General features: G+C 49.0%; 1 protein-coding gene across 1 annotated transcript in view; it reads right to left on the reverse strand.

Moving 5' to 3' along the window:
• Positions 1-23,309, reverse strand: part of pde2a (phosphodiesterase 2A) — a 310,101-nt gene that overhangs the window by 186,646 nt on the left and 100,146 nt on the right. Inside the window, 1 exon segment of the mRNA XM_080429666.1 lies at positions 14,971-15,061. Within this exon segment, the coding sequence (XP_080285792.1) occupies positions 14,971-15,061 (91 nt within the window).

Raw genomic sequence — 23,309 nt, forward strand, 5'->3', positions numbered from 1 at the left:
TGGGCACCCCCAAAATTATCATATTTGAACTAAAAGAACAAAAAAAAAAAAAAAAAAAAAAAACATATTTGAACCCCACAATAATCATATTTGAACTGGGGACCCCCACAAAATAATATTTGAACTGGGGACCCCCACAAAATAATATTTGAACTGGGGACCCCCACAAAATAATATTTGAACTGGGGACCCCCACAAAATAATATTTGAACTGGGGACCCCCACAAAATAATCGTGTTTGAACTGGCGACATACAGTATTTGAGCTGGGGACCCCCCCACCCTGACAAGCACCCTGGAGTCCCGACCCACAGGGTGAGGACCACTGGCGTAGAGTACAGTCCATGAACATGAATGACATTAACACCCAGAGACCACCCATGGGAGGGACCAGAGACTAGAGACCAGAGGGGGATTAGATATGGATTGGATTCCCATACATGGTGTGGTATACATTATGTACTATATGAATGCATTAGGCCATGAGCCATCACAAATGAAGCACACATACACACACACACACACTGTACATACGTGCACACGCACACATACTCTGTAAATACGCACACTATACACACACACACACACACACACACACACACACACACACACACACACTGTACACACACCACACGCACACACATACACACACTGTACATACACCACACGCACACACATACACACACAAAACTGTGTCAGATTATGGCAGATGGCACAGAGACAGAGCCATCTCTCTGTCTGTCTGTCTGTCTGTCTGTGGTGTCTGTCTGTCCCTCCCTTCCTGTCTGTCTCTCTCACTATCTCTGACTGTCCCTCCCTTCCTCCCTGTCTGTCTGTCTGTCTCTGAGTGTTTTTCTCTCTCTCTGAGCAAATTACCAGGAGGATTCGTGTAGTCATCTCTTCTCTAATTACTAGTGGTGAAATGATTAATGCACAATTGACTAATCTATCAACTGAAAATGTATCAAATTATAAATTAGTAAATTAGTTTAGTATCATGTAAAAATTGTGACTGATTATCTAGAAAATACTTTTGACTCCAGATGTCCGTTTGGGTTCAGACTACTTTACCATCACTCCCACCTGCACTACTGTATTTTATGGTCATGTAATGCTGAATCAGTGTTGAATTTAAGCTTTTAAACAGGTTACTCCTCTGATATAACACCGCTGTAAGCCTGCTTTATACTTCATTGTATGACGGTGTCATGTCTTTTAGAGAATGGCTGCTCTACAAGCTCACGGTTGTGCGCGTTTGCCAAAATAATTGTGGCTCTTTTGTTGAGCATTAGCCTGCCTGAGTGAACACTGATTACAATCTTCCAAATCCAAAACAAACTAACGTGTCCCACCCACAAATCTGTGATGTGATTATTTTCTGCGGATTAAAGCTCATTTTCTGCTCCAGCACACCAACAACACTAGTATTAATATGTGGATCATTTGGGTATTCACTATGCTGAATACATTTACATAGACATCAGTGTTCTTCTTTATCAAGTGCATCTCTCGAAACTGACATTGTTATGACAACATTTAAGAAGTTAAATATATATTCTCTCATTCCTACCTACAGTACAGTAGACTGCCCCAACGCTCCTGATTTTGTGTATAGAGGGGCGGGTGTATAGAGCCGGCGAGAGACTGCGCCTGATCCCATTGGTTCACCGATCTGTCCGTCAACCCCCGCCCCGCTAACACAACATTACGAGCGACGCCCACTGCATTCTGGTTGGTTGGGAAGTGAAACACTTCCTCATACCGAGTACACCGACGGGCTGGGCCAAGCTTTTATTTTTTAGGAAAACTAAACAATAAAAGCCTGGAGATCGAGGCTAACAGTACAGTAAATACTGTAGTTAATTGAATAAGTTATGTTTACCAGTAGGACAACTACTGCTTAACAAATAATACCAGCTCATAAGCGCAATAGAAGGGAATATTCCATTTTAGGGAATATTTAAGCTTTTTCTCATAACGTGGCAACTTAACATCTGCCAACATTGCCCTTTTAAAATCCTCAATGAAACCATTACAGATTAAATGCATTTACAGCTGCTCTGGTTAACACAACTCCCTTTATAGTCCTTGGGCCAGACCAGATATCGGTACCACTAAGTCGGCAAAACCTTACCTATACTAAATTGTTTTTTGGGCCAATATAAGTAAATAAAAATATGATAGCCTTTCCATTGGAGCAGCTTTTTATATTTTTTGACATTTTGTTATTTTTCTCTATAGGCGGATTTTCATTCATAGCTATTAAAAGTTATATAACACACTTTTTGGACATCACACTGCTCCTTTTTTTAATAAATTAAACAAACCTGTGTCCAATTAAAGTAGTTGATGAAGTGGGTGGCCTATTATTTGGTGGTGGAGCAGTTTTTTCAGGAATCAAAGCTGAAGGGGACAGCTGTCACAGGTGACTGGTAAGAACAATCCAAATCCACAATCCGTAAGACCTATTCTGAACCTCAAGGGTTTGAACAGATTTCTGAAGGTCTTCAACTTTCGAATGCTCACAACGGCGAAGTTGTTGCAAACGATACGTCATGGAGATTGGTGGACGAGTATAGACCTCAAGGATGCCTATTTTCACGTCCCAATCTATCCACGGCACCGCAAGTTCCTGCGCTTCGGCTACGAAGGCAAAGTGTACGAGTACACGGTGCTCCCCTTTGGCATGTCACTGAGCTCCGGGTGTTCGTGAAATGCACAGAGGCGGCGATATTTCCGCTGCGTCAGCAGGGTCTGCGTCTGGCGACGTACATAGACGATTGGCTGCTGGCAGCGGAGTCGAGGGAAGAGGTAGCTCGGCACACGGAGATGGCCATTGCGCACCTGCAGTCCCTGGGGTTCACAATCAACGCTCAGAAGAGCGTTTTGATTCCATCCCAACAAGCCACCTTCGTGGGGATATCCTTGGATTCCACCACGATGATGGCGCGCCTGTCCCAGGACAGGATAACGAGCATCTTGGCATGTGTGCGCTCCATGCGCCTAGGGTGCAAAGTCACGTACAGGACATGCATGCAAGCTGCGGGCCTCATGGCCTCGGCCATACACCTGATCCAGCTGGGCAGATTCTACATGAGACCTTTCCAGAGATGGATGTGGTCTCTGAGGATACCGCACTCCATGGGTTCTCGGAAAGTGGTAGTGTCACCACGCTGTGTTTTGTCACTCCAACCGTGGACACAGGTGACCTTCTTGTCCGAAGGGGTCAAGATAGGCGCTGTAGTGTCCTGGAAGGTGATAACCACGGACGCCAGCCTCTCAGGTTGGGGGGCTGTCCACGAAGGCTACTCAGCCCGGGGGTTGTGGGACTCCTCCCAGAGCTCGAGTGGCCGAGCGGTCTACTTTTTGCCTTTCCACCCCTGGGTCTGATCCGTCCAACGTTGGAGAGGATCAGGACCCAGGGTGGGATGGTTCTGCTGGTAGCACCAGCATGGGGCACGTGGACGACGGAGATCTTTCCCCTCCTCTACGACGAGCCGTGGCCTCTGCCCCTGCTCAGAGACCTTCTGAGGCAAGGCGGGGACGAGGTTTGGCACGAGAACCCCCAGGCTCTGGATCTGTGGGTTTACCCCGTGAAAGGTCGAGTCTAAACTCGCAAGGCCTGCCCCCTGCAGTGGTGGCCACTATACAGGGGGCTAGGGCAGATTCTACCAGACGTCAGTACGACGTTAGGTGGAATATGTTTGAGACCTGATGCCTGGAGCAATCACCTCCGGTGGTGGCTTTTCAGGCCCCTGTGAGAAGCATGATTTGGCTTTCTCCACCATCAAGGTGTACCTGGCTGCCATCACCGCCTGCCACGATGGGTTCGATGGCCAGTCGGTGGGCAAGCACTCGCTGGTGCGACGGTTTATGGCCGGCGCCAAGCGTGCTAGGCCAGTGAACAGACCTTTGTTCCCTAAGTGGGACCTGACTGTGGTGCTGGACGCACTGTGTCGGCCCCCCTTTGAGCCTCTTGAAACGTTAGATCTGAAGATCGTGAGTTTGAAGACGGTGCTTCTGGTGGCCCTTTGCACGGCGAAACGCGTCAGTGACATGCAAGCGCTCTCTGTGAGCGAGGACTGCATGTGGTTTTCAGACGACGGCAAGAGGGTTTTGCTGAAACCCAACTTGACGTTTGTGTCTAAGACCGGCGCGGTTGCCCAGGCCCCAGTAGAACTGGGGGCCTTCCATCCTCCACCGTTCATTTCGGCGGAGGACAGACGGTTGCACTGTCTGTCCAGTGAGGGCCTTAAGGCTCTACTGTCAGAGGACGGCGGCCAATCGTGAGTCATCTCAGATTTTCGTCTCCTTTGGCCGGGGTCAGAGGAAGGTGGTGGCTAGACCGACTCTGTCCAGATGGATCGTGGAGGCGATTCGGTTGGCATATGTGACTAGTGGTGCCGCTGTCCTGTTGGGACTGAGGGCCCACTCTACTCGGAGTGTAGCTGCATCTTGGGCCCTTTACAAAGGGGTGTCAATGCAGGAGATATGCTCTGCCGCTGACTGGTCGTCATCTTTGACCTTTGCATCTTTCTACAGCCTGGACGTGGCGGCATCTGAGATGGCGCGCACGATCCTGGGTGTAGGAGCTGGCTCAAGCTAGGTGAACACATGCCTAAGGGCATGTGGTTTCTTCCTACTTGTGGGCAGCAGCCGGATTAGGCCAGGGAATGCAAGACATGCCTGGGGGCATGTTCTCTCTCTCTGCCTGGCTGGCCCCTCAAGCCCTCTCTGGACCTGCTAGGCAGGGTCCGGGAGGAGGAGGCCTTGGTTTCTCTGTCACGAGCCGGTCAGACCAGGGTCTGTCTGGGCTGGTGACTAGGGACAGGACTTATGTCTGTCAAGGTCTTACCATAAATCCTTTTGCTTCCTGACCCACAGGGTCTGGGTTGCCTGGGGGCCATGGCGGCACTGTGCGCAGTGTGGCGTGCAGAGTGGAAGGTTTCAGAGGGCGAGTCCATGTGACGCAATGGTATTTATACCCCCACCGGTCGCCAGTGTTTTGCGTCACACGACCCTATCCAATAGGAATTGGAATTCGGGAGTCCAGTGTGTGCTCTGTGTGATCGCCAGGGGGCGTTGATATCCAAAACCTAGGGTTACGACACCAAAACCAACTTTCTAGGTTGAATGGTAATTGAGATATAGACATTTTAAGCTCCTGGCAACCATCTTGGATGCCATCTTGAAAATTATGCCTTTCTGCTAAGTATATTTTCCTGGATATTTGGGATGTTCTCAAGCATGCCTAAAGGTACCAGAATCAATTGAAAACCCTTTTGTATCAATGTTTAGGGAGGTTTAGTGGTACTCTTTCTTATATGCCTATTGACCGGTCTATTTCTCATAAAAAGTGCTTGTTTAAGATAAGGCTGAAAATGACCACCTCAGAATGAAATACTATGGGTAAATTATACATTTCCTGAATCCTTAGGGTCATGTCAGTATTCCAGTTGTTGTGTTTTGTGTCTCTGATGTTTCTTGATGCCACAGAACTAAAAGAAAATATATGGTTTAGGCGGAAATTGTGAGAAAAAAAAGGTTATTAAAGGTTTGAAGAGCTCCAGTGACCACTGTACTTATCATACATAGTCACCGAAGGGCTTGAATGAAAGCTCAAAGTGTCCCCTTACAAATGATACCAAACATAAAATATAAAACATTGTAATATGTCCTGAACGTGAGCCAATACCAAGATATGCACATGTGTCTAAAATGCCATTTTTCAATGGGGGGTGGTAACTTTAGCAGCTGATAACCCCAATTTAGCTGGGCCTCAGGAAGGTCTATCATACAAAAATAATATCTAGGGATGTATAGGAATAAAAAAATCCCAACTAGAATTTGCCATCCCAGGTGGTACCGATATGTGAGATTTTGGGGTTTGGCCCAAGGACTATTATCTACTGCTATTTTGGGTTTGTGGTAGCTCTCTGGTGGCCATTTTGGACAATGTTTTAGGGCTTGCATTTGTGTTTTGTGTCCCCCGCCTCCTTGTTTCCTACCGCACCACCTTGTTAACCACCACACCTGAGTTTTGTTTCAGTGTCATTGCCTTGATTTGTTTGGGGATTTAAACCCTGTTTGTCATTCAGTAGGTGCTGAGTCCTTCACAGTAAATTACAGGTACAACTGGTGGCTTAGAACATTCACTCCCTGGTGTTTGACATTTAGTTTTTGAAGGTACGCTGTGGCTGAATGACTTTAGCCTTACGTTTGGAAAACTGTGGTTTGTTTGGGGATTTTTGTTAGATCTACTGGGCTTTTGAATTTTTGCATTCTTCAGTTAAGTTTTTGTTTCAATAAACATTTTTTGTCTCTGCACCTGAGCTTCCACCCTTTTTGATCTTTGAGGGATTTCAACCCTGACAAACTAAACAAAAACAAGAGACTCAAACAATAAAATGCAACAACACAATACAACAGGAACTCGATTCATGATTAAAATGGGTTTGTATAGGAAGGGGGCGTGTCCAATACAATGAATATCAAATATCTAAATACTGAATCAAGCAACTTATAAACTGTCCGGGATGCTCACAAAAGCCTGAGTAGACGTTAAAACGACCCCAAACATGTTTGAAAGTGAAATATCCCTTTAACATAGCATCTTTGAAATCCTAAATGCCAACCAACAGGGATGAGATGCTTTTAACCAATTAACTCTTTCAGTGCCAAGAGTATTTTCATAAAGTACTCCCCCAGTGCCAGCAATTTGCGTTTTTATTTTATTTTTTAATTTTGTAATTTTTCATTCAAATAAATGATCTGATTGGGTTTTTAAACCCATAATACAGTTCTACCAGTAGAGAGCAACAAATCGACACATTGATGACCTCGCTGGCTCACTCGCCCCCTCCCAAACAGGCTCACGTCACATCCGGTCATAACCGGATGTTGACATTTTTGACAATCGTTGATCGGGCTAAATTACGATGTGATACACGACTACGATGACTGATCGTCACCCAGACCAAAGAGAGTAGACGTGGACCTCTCCGTTTGTTTTTTATACCGTGTGAAAAACCGTGACTTTCCCTATTCTGGCCAAAAATGATCGCGGGAAAAAATTAGAACCGGAAACGGAATCTGCGTCATGAAACCGGAACCCAATGAGTCTGAAGGAGTCAGGAAGCGAAAGTGATCATGAAAAATAAACAGTATAGCGCGACCACAGTCAAAAGTAAAAACTCGGGATTTCTCGTGCTGGCACGGAGGGTACTCGGGAAAAACTAGGGATATCTCGGGGCGTGGCACTGAGAGAGTTAAGACCGGGAACGCATCTGTGTCATTTTAAGATTTTAGCTATAACCATTATTTTATACTTTGGGCTATTCAAAAATAGCAGATATACAAGTAGTGCCGCGTTATGAGCTTGTAGATCTGCTATTTTTGAATAGCCCAAAGTATAAAATAATGGTTAAACTAAAGTGGTTCAAATCTAAAATGACAGATGCTATACCCGGTCTTGATGGGTTAAGGGGGCGCGGCTGTCCTTAAAGGAGGGTCGAACACACTATACTGTAATGACAGAGTAAACATGGATTAACTGTAACAGTGATGCTGCGTGGGCCACGGGCTATTGGCACCAACCATTTACACAACAAAGCTCGTTGCCATGTACAGAGGAATGCGGCGGAACAGGTCTTTGAACAACAAAGTCAATCGTCTCTGTCGGCTGGAATGAAAAGAAACCTCATATGTCCAAAACTGTAATACTTTTCAGGATTCAAATTCAAGAACAGCTAAAGTAGCAGATCTGCTACTTTTGATCCTTTTGTGTGACGCTGTAGTATGAGCAAGTAGGGCGTTAAGTTTACGAAAAAACATCCATCCATCTTCAACCGCTTATCCGGAGTCGGGTCGCGGGGGCAACAGTTCCAGCAGAGAGCTCCAGACCTTCCTCTCCTGAGCAACATTAGCAACTTCCTCCTGGGGGATCCCGAGGCGTTCCCAGGCCAGTGTGGAGATGTAATCCGCCCATCTGGTCCTTGGTCTGCCCCGGGGTCTCCTCCCAGTGGGACGTGCAGCGAGGACCTCCCTAGGGAGACGCTCGGGAGGCATCCGTACTAGATGCCCGAACCACCTAAGCTGGCTCCTTTCCAAGCAAAGGAGCAGCGACTCTACTCCGAGTCTCTCCCGGGTGACCGAACTTCTCACCCTATCTCTAAGGGAGATGCCAGCCACCCGTCTGAGAAAACTCATTTCGGCCGCTTGTACCCGCGACCTTATTCTTTCGGTCATGACCCACACTTCATGACCATAGGTGAGAGTAGGAACGAAGATTGCTCGGAAGACCGAGAGCTTTGCCTTCTGGCTCAGCTCTCTTTTCGTCACCACAGTGCGGTACAGCGACTGCAATACCGCTCCTGCTGCTCCGATTCTCCGGCTGATCTCCTGCTCCGTCCTCCCCTCACTCGTGAACAAGACCCCGAGATACTTAAACTCCTTCACCTGGGGCAAAGCCTCATTCCCTACCCGGACTGCACAATCCACCGGTTTCCTGCTGAGAACCATGGCCTCAGATTTGGAGATGCTGATTTTCATCCCAGCCGACGCACACTCGACTGCGAACCGATCCAGTGAGAGCTGAAGGTCCCGGACCGATGGTGCCATCAGGACCACATCATCCGCAAAAAGCAGTGACGCAACCCTTAGCTCACCGAACCGTATACCCTCTCCGCCACGACTTCGCCTCGAGATCCTGTCCATGAAAATCACAAACAGGATAGGTGACAAGGCGCAGCCCTGTCTGAGACCAACCCCCACTGGAAAATAATCCGACTTACTGCCGAGCACACGGACACAGCTCTCGCTTTGGGCGTACAGAGATTGGATGGCCCTCAACAAGGTCCCCCTCACCCCATATTCCCGCAGCACCTCCCACAGAAACTCCCGGGGGACCCGGTCATATGCCTTCTCCAAATCCACAAAACACATGTAGACCGGATATGCATACTCCCAGGCCCTCTCCAGGATCCCTGCCAGAGTAAAGAGTTGGTCAGTTGTTCCACGACCAGGACGGAAACCACATTGCTCCTCTTGAATCTGAGGTTCGACTATCGGCCGGACCCTCCTTTCCAGTACCTTGGCATAAACTTTCCCAGGGAGGCTGAGTAATGTGATACCTCTGTAATTGGCACACAACCTCTGGTCCCCCTTTTTGAAAAGTGGGACCACCACCCCAGTCTGCCACTCCCTCGGTACTGTCCCAGACTTCCACGCGATGTTGCAAAGACGTATCAACCAAGACAGCCCCTCAACACCCAGAGCCTTCAGCATTTCTGGACGAATCTCATCAACCCCCGGAGCTTTGCCACTGTGGAGTTGTTTAACTACCTCAGTGACTTCCTTCCGGGAGATTGACGCCGATCCCCCATCATCCTCAGGCTCTGCTCCTGTCAGGGAGGGTGGGTCTGATGTCATTGGGTTTAGGAGTTCCTCAAAGTGTTCCTTCCACCTCCCTACGACTTCCTCACTTGAAGTCAGCAGAGCCCCATCCTTGCTGTATACAGCTTGGATGGTTCCCCGCTTTCCCCTCCTGAGGTGCCGTATGGTCGTCCAGAACAACTTTGGTGCCGCCCGAAAGTCCTTCTCCATGGATTCCCCGAACTCCTCCCACACCCGCTGCTTAGCCTCCGTCACAGCTGTGGCTGCCGCCCTTCGGGCCTGTCGGTACCTTGCAACTGCCTCTGGAGTCCCCTGGGATATCATACCCCGATAGGCCTCCTTCTTCAGTCGGACGGCTTCCCTGACCACCGCTGTCCACCAGGGTGTTCGAGGGTTACCGCCCCTTGAGGCACCTAAGACCTTCTGACCACAGCTCACAGCCGCAGCTTTAGCAATAGAGGCTTTGAACATTGCCCATTCCTGTTCAATGCCCCCAACCTCCACAGGGATGCCAGAGAAGTCCCGCCGGAGGTGGGAGTTAAATTCCTTCCGAACAGAGGTCTCCTCCAAACGTTCCCAGTTCACCCGCACTACACGCTTGGGTTTGCCAGGTCTGTCCAGAGGCTTCCCCCGCCATCTGAACCAACTCACCACCAGATGGTGATCAGTTGACAGTTCCGCCCCTCTCTTCACCCGAGTGTCCAGAACATGCGGCCTCAGATCAGCTGATACGATTACAAAATCGATCATTGATCTTTGGCCTAGGGTACTCTGGTACCAAGTACACTTATGAGCATCCTTATGTTTGAACATGGTGTTTGTTATTGTCAGTCCATGACTAGCACAGAAATCCAATAACAAGCCACCACTCAGGTTCAGATCAGGGAGACCGTTCCTCCCAATCACGCCAGTCCAAGTATCCCCGTCATTGCCCACGTGTGCGTTGAAGTCCCCCAGCAAGACTATGGAATCCCCCACCGGAGCCCCATGCAGGACCCCATGCAGGGTATCCAAAAAGGCCGAATACTCTGAACTCTTGTTTGGCGCGTACGCACAGACAACAGTCAGAGTTTTCCCCCCATCAACCCTTAGGCGGAGAGAGGCGACTCTCTTGTCCACCGGGGTGAACCCCAACGTGATGGCACTCAACCGGGGGCTTGTGAGTATCCCCACACCCGCCTGAGACCTCACACCCTGAGCAACTCCAGAATAAAACAAGGTCCACCCCTTGTCCAGGAGTTTGGTTCCAGAGTCCTTGCTATGTGTGGAGGCAAGCCCCACCAGGTCTAACCGGTAGCGCTCTGCCTCCCGCACCAGCTCAGGCTCCTTCCCCACCAGCGTAGTTACGTTCCACGTCCCAAAAGTCAGCCTCTGCTGCCCCTGATTGGTCCGTCTGGAACCTCTGCTGTCACTGCCACCCATCTGACAGTGCACCCGACCCCACTGGTTCCGATCGCGGGTGGTGGGCCCACGTGGCGGCGAAGATCTGCCCACGTTCCTTCTTCGGGCTGTGCCCGGCCGGGCTCCGTGGTTAGCCCGGCCACCAGGCGCTCGCTGACGAGCCCTTCCTCCGGGCCTGGCTCCAGAGGAGGGCCCCGGGCTTCCTCCGGGCCGGGTCGCATCACTTCGTCTTGAATTGTCCATGAAGTGTTTGGTGAACCATTCTTAGTCGAAAAAACATTCAAAGTTTAAATATGAAGATAAGAGGTTTCTGCCCGACAGCAACGACATGCAAGGAGACTGACATGAAACAGTGTCAGCGCTGTCACTGAATACAAGGGCTGCGCGCACACACACACACACACACACACACACACACACACACACACACACACACACACACACACACGAGCAAGGACATACATCACAAAGGCAAGTCATTATGAGAGAGCACGTCCGAAATGCCCGCTTGTCGCTCAAGAGATGGGATTGTGTTGGTAAATCCTTTCAGGCATGCATACAATGACACACCCACACACACGCGCACACACACACACTGTGCACTAATCATTGATCATTGTCCTCACAGCATACTGACAGAGACGGTGAGCCGAGATTTCCTCTCTGTTTGGCAGTTGGGGAGTCAACATGTTTGATGTGTGGCTGCTTATTATGTTTGTATGTTGTAAGTGGGTGTGTGCTTGTGTGTGTGTGTGTGTGTGTGTGTGTGTGTGTGTGTGTGTGTGTGTGTGTGTGTGTGTGTGTGTGTGTGTGTGTGTGTGTGTGTGTGTGTGTGTGTGTGTGTGTGTGTGTGTGTGTGTGCGTGTGTGTGTGTGTGTGTGTGTGTGTGTGTGTGTGTGTGTGTGTGTGTGTGTGTGTCTTATGCACGTACATGTGCATGAATGTGTCCTAAATTTGTGAGTGTGTACATCAATGCAAATGTGTGTGTGTGTGTGTGTGTGTGTGTGCTACTGCCTAGGTAATTGGATCAGAGGAAAACATGTCCATACTGGCAGCCAATCAAACATCTTTTCATCTTGCTGCCAACGACATTAAATCCCTCTACGACACACACACACACACACACACACACACACACACACACACACACACACACACACACACACACACACACACACACACACACACACACACACACACACACACACACACACACACACACACACACACACACAATGTGTTTTCCCCCAAATCCACTCACAAAAACACACACTGTACAAATTGTGTTCATTTCAGATAAAGGGGTTTGCTCATTATGAGAAATAACTAATATTACTGTATTAGCCTGCCTCAGGTTAAATGATGATGAATTACACCACAACTACTCCATTTCATGAAGTGCTCTTGCACAAGCTGCTAAAATCACAGCTGTAGCCGATATCAAAGTTAATATTTCATGATTTAGCTGAGCGCTGCCGTTGGCAGGTATTAATTACAAATGCAACGTGTGAAGAAAACTCCTCAAACTCAAAGCGTGGCTAATGTATGGGTTGCAACCACACTTGCAATACAACAATTTGAGGAGATTAATCATAACCTCACAGAGAGGAAAAGCAATTTGAGGTGGATTCGGTGGGCAGATTCGAGGCAGCCAAAGCTGAATGGGTAGAGAGGTCCCCTAGCTCTGGTCCATAGCGTTAGAAGGAGTTCTCCTTAACACTATGGTACTTTCGAGCCGTTGCACGTACACCCGCGGTAGGGCAGCACCTGTAGCCTAGCCTGACACTCAGCCTGAATGTTCATTTGGTTTCACTCCATTATTCAGTCTGAAAGCCCTCTGAGTGCAGCCGTTTTCTGAGATGGCCAAAGTGGGACTCTTTGGCGACTGGTTCATACTGGATTATCCCGATTGGGTCGTTTAGATTTGCAAACGAGAAAACCCTGCCCTCTACAACGTCACGGCCATAGCTGAGTGGGGGGCGGCCATAGCTGAGTGGTTAGTGAGCCCGCCTAGGGAGCCAGAGGCCCTGGTTGCCCCAGGTACGATTCCAGGCCAGGCCAGCAAATGTGTCGATGAAATGAAATTTGTCCCTGAGCAAGACTCTTAACCCCTAATTGCTCACAGGCCCTCATTGGAAACAAGACCGCAAGGACTTTCATGAACAGACCTGTTAAAAGGAATTATCCTTACCAGACCCTGAATGCGAGGCTAGCGATTTCAGGGGTTGGAGCCAGGCTACCTGTAGCCTCTCGTCTTTAGTATTAAAAAAAAAAACACTTTCGCTACTCACCAAAACAAAGACGGTTTTAAGATGTTGAAAGCCTACTTTTCTCAGTGGGAACACTCGGAGCCCCCCACCTCATGTCTAAAATACACTTTTTGGCCAGAAAAGAAAATATTTCACCGGAACGAAAAATCTGGTCAATCGAAAAATTCCATTGACTAGATCTGTAGAGGGCGCATTGGAGTAACTAAAATATTTTAGTTTAACAAAAAGTGTATTTTAGACGTGAGGAGGGGGGCTCCGAGTGTTCCCACTAAGGAAAGTAGACTTTCAACATCTTAACACATTGATGCCAAGATATTAATAGTTTTCTATCCCCTTGCCAGTGTATAATTACCTCAATCCGATGATATTTGAAACGCCGTGGAACCGACATTGTGTCCCAAAAACACAAACAAAATAGTCCCCGTGGGTTAGCGGAGGGATCTGTGTATCCATAGGAACGACAACGTTCCAACCGCGATCCGCCATTTTGGGGCTTCGGCCCGCTGAAAACTAGTGGTTTTCAACACAAAAAAAAGAAACTGAGTTACAGCTGAAAATCCCAAACAGGAAGCGGATGGCTTCCTGGTTTTTTGGAACGACGTCACATCCACATTCTACTTCTCTGAATGACGATCGATCATTCCAAAGCTGTGTTAGGTCGCCCCTTGGGAAATTTTCCCCCAAAAATTAAAGAACGCATCAATGCGATCTTGGCCATCAAGTGATGGATTTGAAAGAACGCATCAATGCGATCTTGGCGATCAATGTGTTAAAACCGTCTTTGTTTTGGTGAGTAGCTAAAAGTGTATTTTTATTTTTTTTACTAAAGACGAGAGGCTGCACAGCGTCCGTCCGCCCCCCCGGCCAGGCCAGTCAGTGTGTTGAAGTGTCCCTCCCTGTGCAAGACACCTAACCCCCAACAGCTCCCCGCCTAGCGCTCATCAGGGATCAAGCCATCTGCTCGGTGAATGCATAAAAGTCATTTCCCCCCACAGCATGATACAATCCTCTACCAATGCCCACCCATTCACATAAAATATATAAAATACCTTCCAGGAACCCTGATTCTAGCAATCAGGGTATGAAAGACAGAAGACCGCAGCAACAGCAACAAGAATCTGTACAAAAGGAATACCAAGGGTGATCAAGAAAATAGCAGCCAGGATAATGAGAAATCAAAAGCTGTCAGCCAGATTGGTGCTGTGGGAACCAACACACGGACACCGTCCCACATTAGCATACGTGTATGTACTCAAAGAAAGATGCAGGAGCGCAAAGTACGAGCTGGCCAGATGTCTGGAGAACCGGGATGACTGGAAGCGACGATAGAGGGCTCGTCTGAGGACCACTTAAGAGAGGATTTCCTTACAAATCTGTACTCAGGACATTGGCGGATTCCAAAGGGGTTCAAAATCAAATCACTGGTGATCCGTGTACGATTATCACCAGCCAATGGGAGCCTGTGTCCCATCCATGCAACTGGAATTTTAAACAGGTAGACATAGTTTTCACTGAATGACAGAAGAAGAGAAGCATAACTCCAAAACAGAGAGCTTTATCATTCACACGAGATAGAGAGAGAGAGAGAGAGAGAGAGAGAGAGAGAGAGAGAGAGAGAGAGAGAGAGAGGGGGAGTATGATGAGACTGAGAGGAGGATTTTAAAAATGTAATAGCACTGAGAGAATAACACAAAGAGAAGATGGAGGGCAGAAGTGTTCAATATCTCTATGGTGATAACACTTAAACTGGTTCAGAGAAAGAGAGAGAGAGAGAGAGAGAGAGAGAGAGAGAGAGAGGGGTGAGAACATTACCTTGGTTGTTCTGACCAAGAGGAATGATATTCAGAACTAGAGAAGAGAAGAGTAGAGAAAAAAGAGAGAAGAGAAGAGAAGAGGGGTGGTCTTACCTGGAGTGGTTCAGACAGGGCAGTGGTCAGTCTGTTGGTCAGCGCTGCAGCTGAACTCTCCTCTGGACGCAGGAACACTTGCTGACCACGTCTGCAATCACAAAAACAAACACCCACACAGGTTAGAGCGTGCACGCGTGTGTGTGTGTGTGTGTGTGTGTGTTTTATTAGAGCTCCGCTGCATGCGTAAAGTTTCCTCGATCACTGATAAGCTCCTCGTAAATGCTGGAAGGAGAAAGACTTTTCTCACACACACACACACACACACACACACACACACACACACACACACACACACACACACACACACACACACACACACACACACACACACACACACACACACACACACACACACACACACACACACACACACACACACACACACAGTGCTAGTACTGTAAACACTGATCTTTGCCCTCCAGCACAAGTGAAGGAATCCGACTAGTGTCTAAGGGAATGTTGAACAAAACACGTGTGTGTGTGTGTGTGTGTGTGTGTGTGTGTGTGTGTGTGTGTGTGTGTGTGTGTGTGTGTGTGTGTGTGTGTGTGTGTGTGTGTGGTCATATGCGTGCGAGCACGCGTGCGTGTGTGTGAGTGTTGGTGTGTGTGTGTGTGTGTGTGGTCATATGCGTGCGAGCACGCGTGCGTGCGTGTGTGTGTGTGCGTGCCTTACAGGTCCGTCCCTCTGTTCCTCTCCAGCGCGGTCATGTCATCTCCACCTGTCCTAACTCGTAAGGAGTGAGTGAGAGAGAGAGACAGAGCGCGCTAGAGTTGCACACACACACACACACACACACACACACACACACAGACAGACACACACACACACACAGAGACAGACACATACACTTACACACCTCACCACCACCAGCACTACACACACACACACTCACTCACTCACACTCACACACTGAACAAGCGGCTGGCGGGCTGTCCGGTGCGCGCTCTCCTCTCCTCTCCTCTCCTCTCCTCTCTCTCTCTGGCTGGCTTGTGGAACACAGCCTGACTGAGGCTCTCCACACCACCAGCTGCAATGCATAGAGCCTGCCCATCCTCTCTCTATCCTCCTCTGGGTCCTAGTGCCTAATACTTCCACTACCACCTGCTGTCACATTTGTCTTTCCGCCATCCTGTAGTGCAGGCAGTGGTGGAAGAAGAACTCAGATATTTTACTTAAGTAAAAGTAGCAAAACCACAATATAAAGAAGGTCTGTGTTCAAAATGTTACTTGAGTAAACGTACAAAAGTATTGGCATCAAAATATACTTAAAGTACTAAAAGTAAAAGTACTAAAATGTTTGAAAATAGCAGATTGAAAATAGCAGATCTACAAGCTCACAACAAGTTGTGAGCTTGTAGATCTGCTATTTTCAAATAGCCTAGGTATAAAATAGGGCTAAAGTCTGAGATGTAGTGGAGTAGAAGAAAAAGTATTGAAAATTGGAAATACTCCAGTAAAGTAAAAGTACCTCAAAATTGTACGTGCAGGGGTAGGCAGCCTTAGGCACGGGTGCCAACATTTGGCACAGGGGAGGGGGATCACTGGCACACTGGCAAAGGTGTGAGAGAGAAGATGTTTTAAAATAAAATAATCTAGGCTAATGATCATCACATCCTGATGTGAAAGAAAATAATTAATAAAATGTTTAAATAATAATATGTATATGGACAATCAAGATCTGTATATTTTGATTTTGATGTGGTGTCATCATTAAACTGATGATATGGCACACTATAACGATGAAGAAAATAGAAGCATGGTATACTACAGTGATTCTACAAACCTTTTCATTTCAAGGACCCCCCGGGTTTTGTATGCTTTATGAAGCCACGGACCATTGAACCCCGGAGCCCATTTGGATCCATTTGTTAAGTGTTTGATAAGTGGCTACGAAAGCTTTCAAGATTTTCCAAGTGGGCTCTGCTTCCATAAAATGGTGAGAGCCACTGATCTGCACAGCGATGAGGACGGAGGGGGATTTGTAACGTGAAGAGGATCGGGGTAAATATGTGATAGATTGACCCATTAAGACCGGGAACGCATCTGTGTCATTCTAGATTTGAGCTATAGACATTATTTTGTATTTTGGCTATTCAAAAATAGCAGATCTACAAGCTCGTAGCGCGGCACCGAGTGCCGCGCTACGAGCTTGTAGATCTGCTATTTTTGAAAAATCTGGAACATTTGTGCAAATCTTACAATATTTATATAGATATTTTTAAAGCAAACATTTGTAACTCAAATCTTTGCTTCTGGGGGGTCCCTGGAACAACATATTTTGATGGGGATCGGCGGCCAAAAACATATAATTTTGGGGGTCTTTGACAAGAAAAGGTTTGAGCACCACTGATAGAGCAACATATAGAGCAACAATAGTTCTTCAGAAAATGAAGACATTTGTTGAGACATTTGACAGTTACATTACCTTTGCTTAAAAATATATATATTCAAAGATTTGCACACATTTTCACGATTTACAAGGGAAGTTAGTCATGTTGTATGGGAACATGACACGCATGGCTGTCGGTGCAGAAATATGTAAATATGTAGTAAATATGTAGATCATTTGTTTGTAGTGGGGTCGCTAAGGCGATCACACTACTGTTATCGTCACTATTTATTTATTATGTATTCGGCAGGTTTTTTGGCCCCAAACTAGTCCTTCATACTTTTAAATAGAAACTCCAACTCTACAACGTCCGGCCTGCTTAGTACATGTCGGCTACCATTAGAATTTTTGAAATAGTTAGTACTTTTAGAGACATTTAACTTTAAATTGCTAAAAAAAATCCCATTCATTTGAATGGGGAAATGCCATTTAGCTACAGTGGAGCCTAGCAACTGCTTATTAGACCCTAGCAACATCATATTAAACCATAGCAAACAGTAATTATACCCTAGCAACCACCTATTAGACCCTAGCAACCACCGTTTTACCCTAGCAACCATCTGTTTTACCCTAGCAACCGCATATTAGACCATAGAAACTGCCTTAACCTTAGCGACCACTTATTAGACCCTAGCAACCACTGTTTACACCATAGCAACCACTGTTTACACCATAGCAACCACTGATTCACCCCAGCAACTGCATGTTTGACACTAGCAACCGCATATTAGACATTAGCAACCGCCTATTAGACCCTATAAACTAGAGGTTACGAATGTAACCCCGGTTTTAGTAGGTTCGGAGTTTACTACTCACTATGGGATATCAGCGCCCTCAGGCGATGAGACAGAGCAACACACACGCTCCCGACGCCAATACTGATTGGCTAAGGGTATGTCACGAGTCCGGAAGACCCGGGAGTATAAAGCTCCCTCGTGACGTAGGCTCTTCCTCTTAACATTCTCCTCTCTGCATGCCAAATGCGCACAGAAAGGGGTGTCTGGTGAGTAGTAAACTCCGAACCTACTAAAAGTTTTACCACGGTTCTCCGTTTACTACTCACTATGGGATTCATAAACCCCCCTTGAGGTAATGAGCCACACAACCCTGACAACCCCGCACGCCCCTCAGCTCCCAGGTCACGTCCCCCCTGGACGTGACCTAAGACCCCCAGGCCGTAGGTCCACGACCTTATGGCCCCTGGGCGCCCCCCCAGCCCACCGGGCTGGGGTGCGGGATAGATAATAAGAGTAGGCCCTGACAGACTCTAGAGTCTGCCTTATTCTCTAACAGGCAGACACAGTCCGCCTCATAACAATGAGGAGCAGGGCCCAATCCCCAAGACACAGCCCTGCTGGTCCCAAGGAACCTAAAGAGGAAGTCGAAAGATATGGAGAAAGGCCCCAAGCCTACTCCCTATCCTCCACTGACCTGGAGGCAGCAGCCACACCCAGGACAGCGTGCGCCACTGATGACGCCGCCACGTCCAGACTGTAAAAGGCCGCAAAAGTCGATGGTCGATTGATCCAAGCAGAAGGGCCCTCAGCCACCTCTGAGCGGGTCTCATGTAGAGCCTGCCTAAGCGGATTAAGTGAATGGCTGAGGCCATGAGACCTACAGCTTGCATGCATTGTTTGTAAGTAACTTTCCGCCCCAGGCGAAAAGACCTCACACAAGCCAAAACGCTGTCTATCCTTTCCTTGGATAGACGTGCCCTGAGCGTGTTCGAGTCCAGCGAGATCCCCAGGAAGGTGGCCCGCTGGGATGGAACCAAAACGCTCTTCTTGACGTTGATTGTGAAACCCAGTGACGTCAGGTGGGAGATGGCCATGGCCGTGTGCCGCGCCACCTCCTCCCCCGAGCCTGCGGCTATCAACCAGTCGTCGATGTAAGTCGACAACCGGATTCCTTGTCTCCGTAGTGGAGCAATGGCCGCGTTGGTACACTTCACAAACACCCGTGGGCTCAACGACATACCAAAAGGGAGAACCGTGTACTCGTACACTTCCCCTTCGAAGCCGAAGCGCAGGAATTTTCTGTGCGGGGGATAAATTGGAATGTGGAAGTAAGCATCTTTCAGATCGATGCTCGTCCACCAGTCGCCCTGACGCACCGTGCGTAATAACTTCACGGTCGTCAACATTTGAAAATGAAAAACCGACAGGAACCTGTTGAGGCCCTTCAGATTCAAAATGGGTCTTACGCCCCCCCCCTTCTTTTTCACCAGAAAATATTCCGAATAGAACCCCAGACGGTTCTGATCCGGAGATAATTTCTGTATCGCGCCCTTGCTCAGAAGGGAGGCTACCTCCTCTCTTAAGGTTTTGGCCGCTTGGCCCGACGCTCGAGTGTACAATACCTTGTCTGTCATGGGCGGCTTCCTGGTAAACTGCAGTCTGTAACCCTTGCGAACGGTGCGCAGCACCCAAGGGCTCGGCTTGCAAAGTTTCCATTGATCCAAGCATTGAGCGAGCGGATTGTCGCTGGATGCTGCCGTCGCTAGTTCCACTGGTCGTAGAACCGTAACCATGGGAACCGGAGACGCTAAAACTCTGCTCAGCGGAGCTACAGCTGTGGAGCCCGCTAGAGACAAAAGAGGTCGCGTCGATTCTGACGTCCTGCGTGTAGAGATCACGTGACCTAGTGCGGAAGTGTTCCACACTATTCCCTTGTTGCCTACAAGGCCCGCCGCCATCTTGTCTAGGCCCCTCGGCCTGACTAAAGGAAGCGACGGATCCGCCTCTACTGACGGAGGCACTCTGTTGCCCTCCAGAGGCTGGCGTGACACGGTGCACGGCAGGCTGTAAACATTGGGGTGACCCTCGACCCGCGCCGCCATTTTGCAAACCCTCCTCCCCACAGTGGGCCTCTGGCGCCCTCTGCTGGATGGATGGTAGAAATGGGATTTTTGGCGTGACCCTTGTACATTGGCGTTTAGAATTAGCAATGGATTTAATACCTTTGTTTTGTTCATAGCATGCACAGTATTCATCCCAGCAGCGCTTGGACAGTCTCCAAAGGGACTGTCCAAGCGCTGTGGGCTTATGGTTGGAGGGCATTGATACGGAGGGGCCCCCCCAAGGGGGGTCCCTCCGCATCGCAGCTCTGAGGCGGGTGAAATGATGAGAGGTTTTGTAAATTGCAGAACATTTATTCGAACCATTTTTGACACACATACACCCTGGCAAACAATATTCTGACACGTTAATACAGCAGAGGCCTGGCTCTGTAACATTGTCATTTTTTGTCTTTTCAAATCCGTCGGGGCCATGAAAGGGCCAAGTCTCTTTCCCGAGGTGACCAGGGGGGCTAATCCCCCCCCACTCCGTCCGTGTGGATGTGGGGGGGGCAGCCGAACAACCGGTAACACCGGGGGGCAATTGTCAGGTATGTTGCCCGCGACCACGTCCTCTCCCGCCGCGTCGTGTGGATCGGGGGGAAGAAGGAGGGGGGGGGCGGGGGTCTTTGCGACGGACGTCGCCGGCTCCCAGCGACATGGGCCCTTCTGCTCTGGAAGGACGAGCCGAGGAGTTGCGGGAGCTGCCGCTGGCACTCGGCTGGCGAGACGAGGAGAGTCTCCCCCTTATGGCAGACCTCTCCTGGCGAAGTCTGCCAGGTTGGGAAGGCTTCGGGGCCAAAAGACCCGCTGCTGCCTCTTTTCGGGCCCTCGCCGACTCCGTGGAGTCCTTTAGGTACTTCTCTGCCCCGCAGAAGAGATTACCTGCTGTGAGAGGAAGGGCTAGCAGCTTTTTCTTTGCGTCTAACTTCTGCGCGTCCCTTGTGAAAGTGGCGAGGTCGAGCCACCTCACCCTCTCTATGGTCGCGCAGTCATCCAACACCCGGCCGGTCCAGTTGATGGCGTGTTGGGTGCAGGCGATGGTGAGCTGGTTAAGGCGCTGCAGCTCCTTCGCGTCATCGCCCCATGTCTTCTTCAGCTCTGCGAGCCGCACGGCAGAGGAGCCCTGGAGGATGGTGACGGCGTTGAGGGTCTTTGCGACCTGTCCAGCCGCGGCGTAGGTCTTTTTCAACGCCGCGGAGGATTTTCTCATTTCGTCGTTATAAAAAGACGGTGTGGCGCCTCCGAGCACCACCGTACCTGACTGCATGTCCTCCAGCCCCTCTGCCAGCACCGGGTCCATGGGAGGGACCTCGATCAGCCCCAGGTCCCTGGCGGAGATCAGGTCGATGGGGAAGGCTAATCTTTGTGGGTCTTGATGATCCCCCCAGGAGCTCATCAAGGCCGTCTTGAACCCCATCGCTTCAGGGAGCTTCTTGGACTCCACCACCCGTGTTGGTGGAGCCTCCAAGCCCTGGAAGCCTACTGCGAGAGCGGTGGCGCTGCGGCTCTCCACGGGCTGTACCAAACCGCACCTGGCGATGGCCCGCTTAAACACCGTCGTTACCGGTTCGATGACCTCTTCGACGGTCTCGGGGTTTCCGCCTTCCCCGTCGGCGCTCGCCATGGACACCTCCTGGACGTCCTGGTATGGCGCGAGCTCCAACTCATCCTCCTCCTCTTCGTAGGCCAGCGACTCCTCGCTGTCGGCTAACGAAGCGGCCCAGTCGTAGTGTCGACGGGGGGAGGTAGAGGCGCTGCTGGTGAGCTGCGGCGGCGACATGTTTGCAGCGGCGGAAGGTGGCGTCAGCGTCGTCGCCGCTAGACGCTTCAGCTTCGGCATCGGCACCGGTGGGGGTCCCATGAGTGTCCTCTCGGGCGGCACTCCTGGGGTCCCTGTGCTGGTGGCGGCGGAAGCCTCGCCGGGGTCGCTCCTGGCCCAGCCGACCAGGGTCTCTACCCTGGCAAGCCGGGCGTCGAGCTGCTGGCTGGTGAAAGACGCGCACCCTTGGCACTCGTCCCTCTCGCCCTGGCGTTCCTTGGCGGTGGCGGCATGATCGACCCCGCAGCAGTAAATGCAGACACGGTGGGGGTCGTCTGCGGCGACGAGGAGGTCGCAGTTCGGTCGTCCGCAGCTCCTCGGTGGTTCCATCCTGGTCTGGAACACAGCGGTCTAGACTTTGTTTGGCTAGTAGCACCTAGCCTAGCTGCTACCAGTAGCCTAGCCGCTGAAAGAATGAATGAAAAGGCGCTAACCGGCGTTTTCACAGGACCAGGAAAGGAAAGTACTGTGGATAGACAAATAAAATAATTATTAAGTTCCGGGAGAGAACTTTCTAGCAAGGTTTTCCTGTGGGGAAATACTCCTTATTCCCGCTTTGGGTTATAGTTGAAATTTCCTTGCTTCTCTGTGTGTGAATTTCTGCGCATTCGCATGCAGAGTGGAGAAAAGAGGAAGAGCCTACGTCACGAGGGAGCTTTATACTCCCGGGTCTTCCGGACTCGTGACATACCCTTAGCCAATCAGTATTGGCGTCGGGAGCGTGTGTGTTGCTCTGTCTCATCGCCTGAGGGCGCTGATATCCCATAGTGAGTAGTAAACGGAGAACCGTGGTAAAACCACTGTTTTACAACTACCTATTATAGCATAAACCACAGTTTTATCCTACAAACTACGTTTAACACTACTCAACACTGTCAACACTATCAACACTTTTAACACTACTAATGCTTTAACACCTTTAAAACCTTTAACACTTTTAACACCTTTAAAACCTTTAGAACCTAAAACAAACCTTTAGGTTCTAAAGGCTTTAAACCTTTAGAACCTAAAACACTTTTAAAACCTTTAAAACCTTTAACACCTTTAAAACCTTTAAAACCGTAAACCTTTAACACTACTAATACTTTCACACCTTTAACACTACTAATACTTTAATACCTTTAACACTTATAAAACTATCAATACTAATACTATCAACATTCTTAGCGATCCCACACTGTGTCTGGAGGAACAGTACTTTCTAGTTTTTATTGATCTCTCTCCCTCTCTTCTCCTGGCCTTCCATGTTCTTCCTTCCCTTTCTTACATGGAAATAACAAAAACGATG

This window comes from Gymnoscopelus braueri (assembly GCF_963280865.1).
Source record: "Gymnoscopelus braueri genome assembly, chromosome: 5".
Lineage (NCBI taxonomy): Eukaryota > Metazoa > Chordata > Actinopteri > Myctophiformes > Myctophidae > Gymnoscopelus > Gymnoscopelus braueri.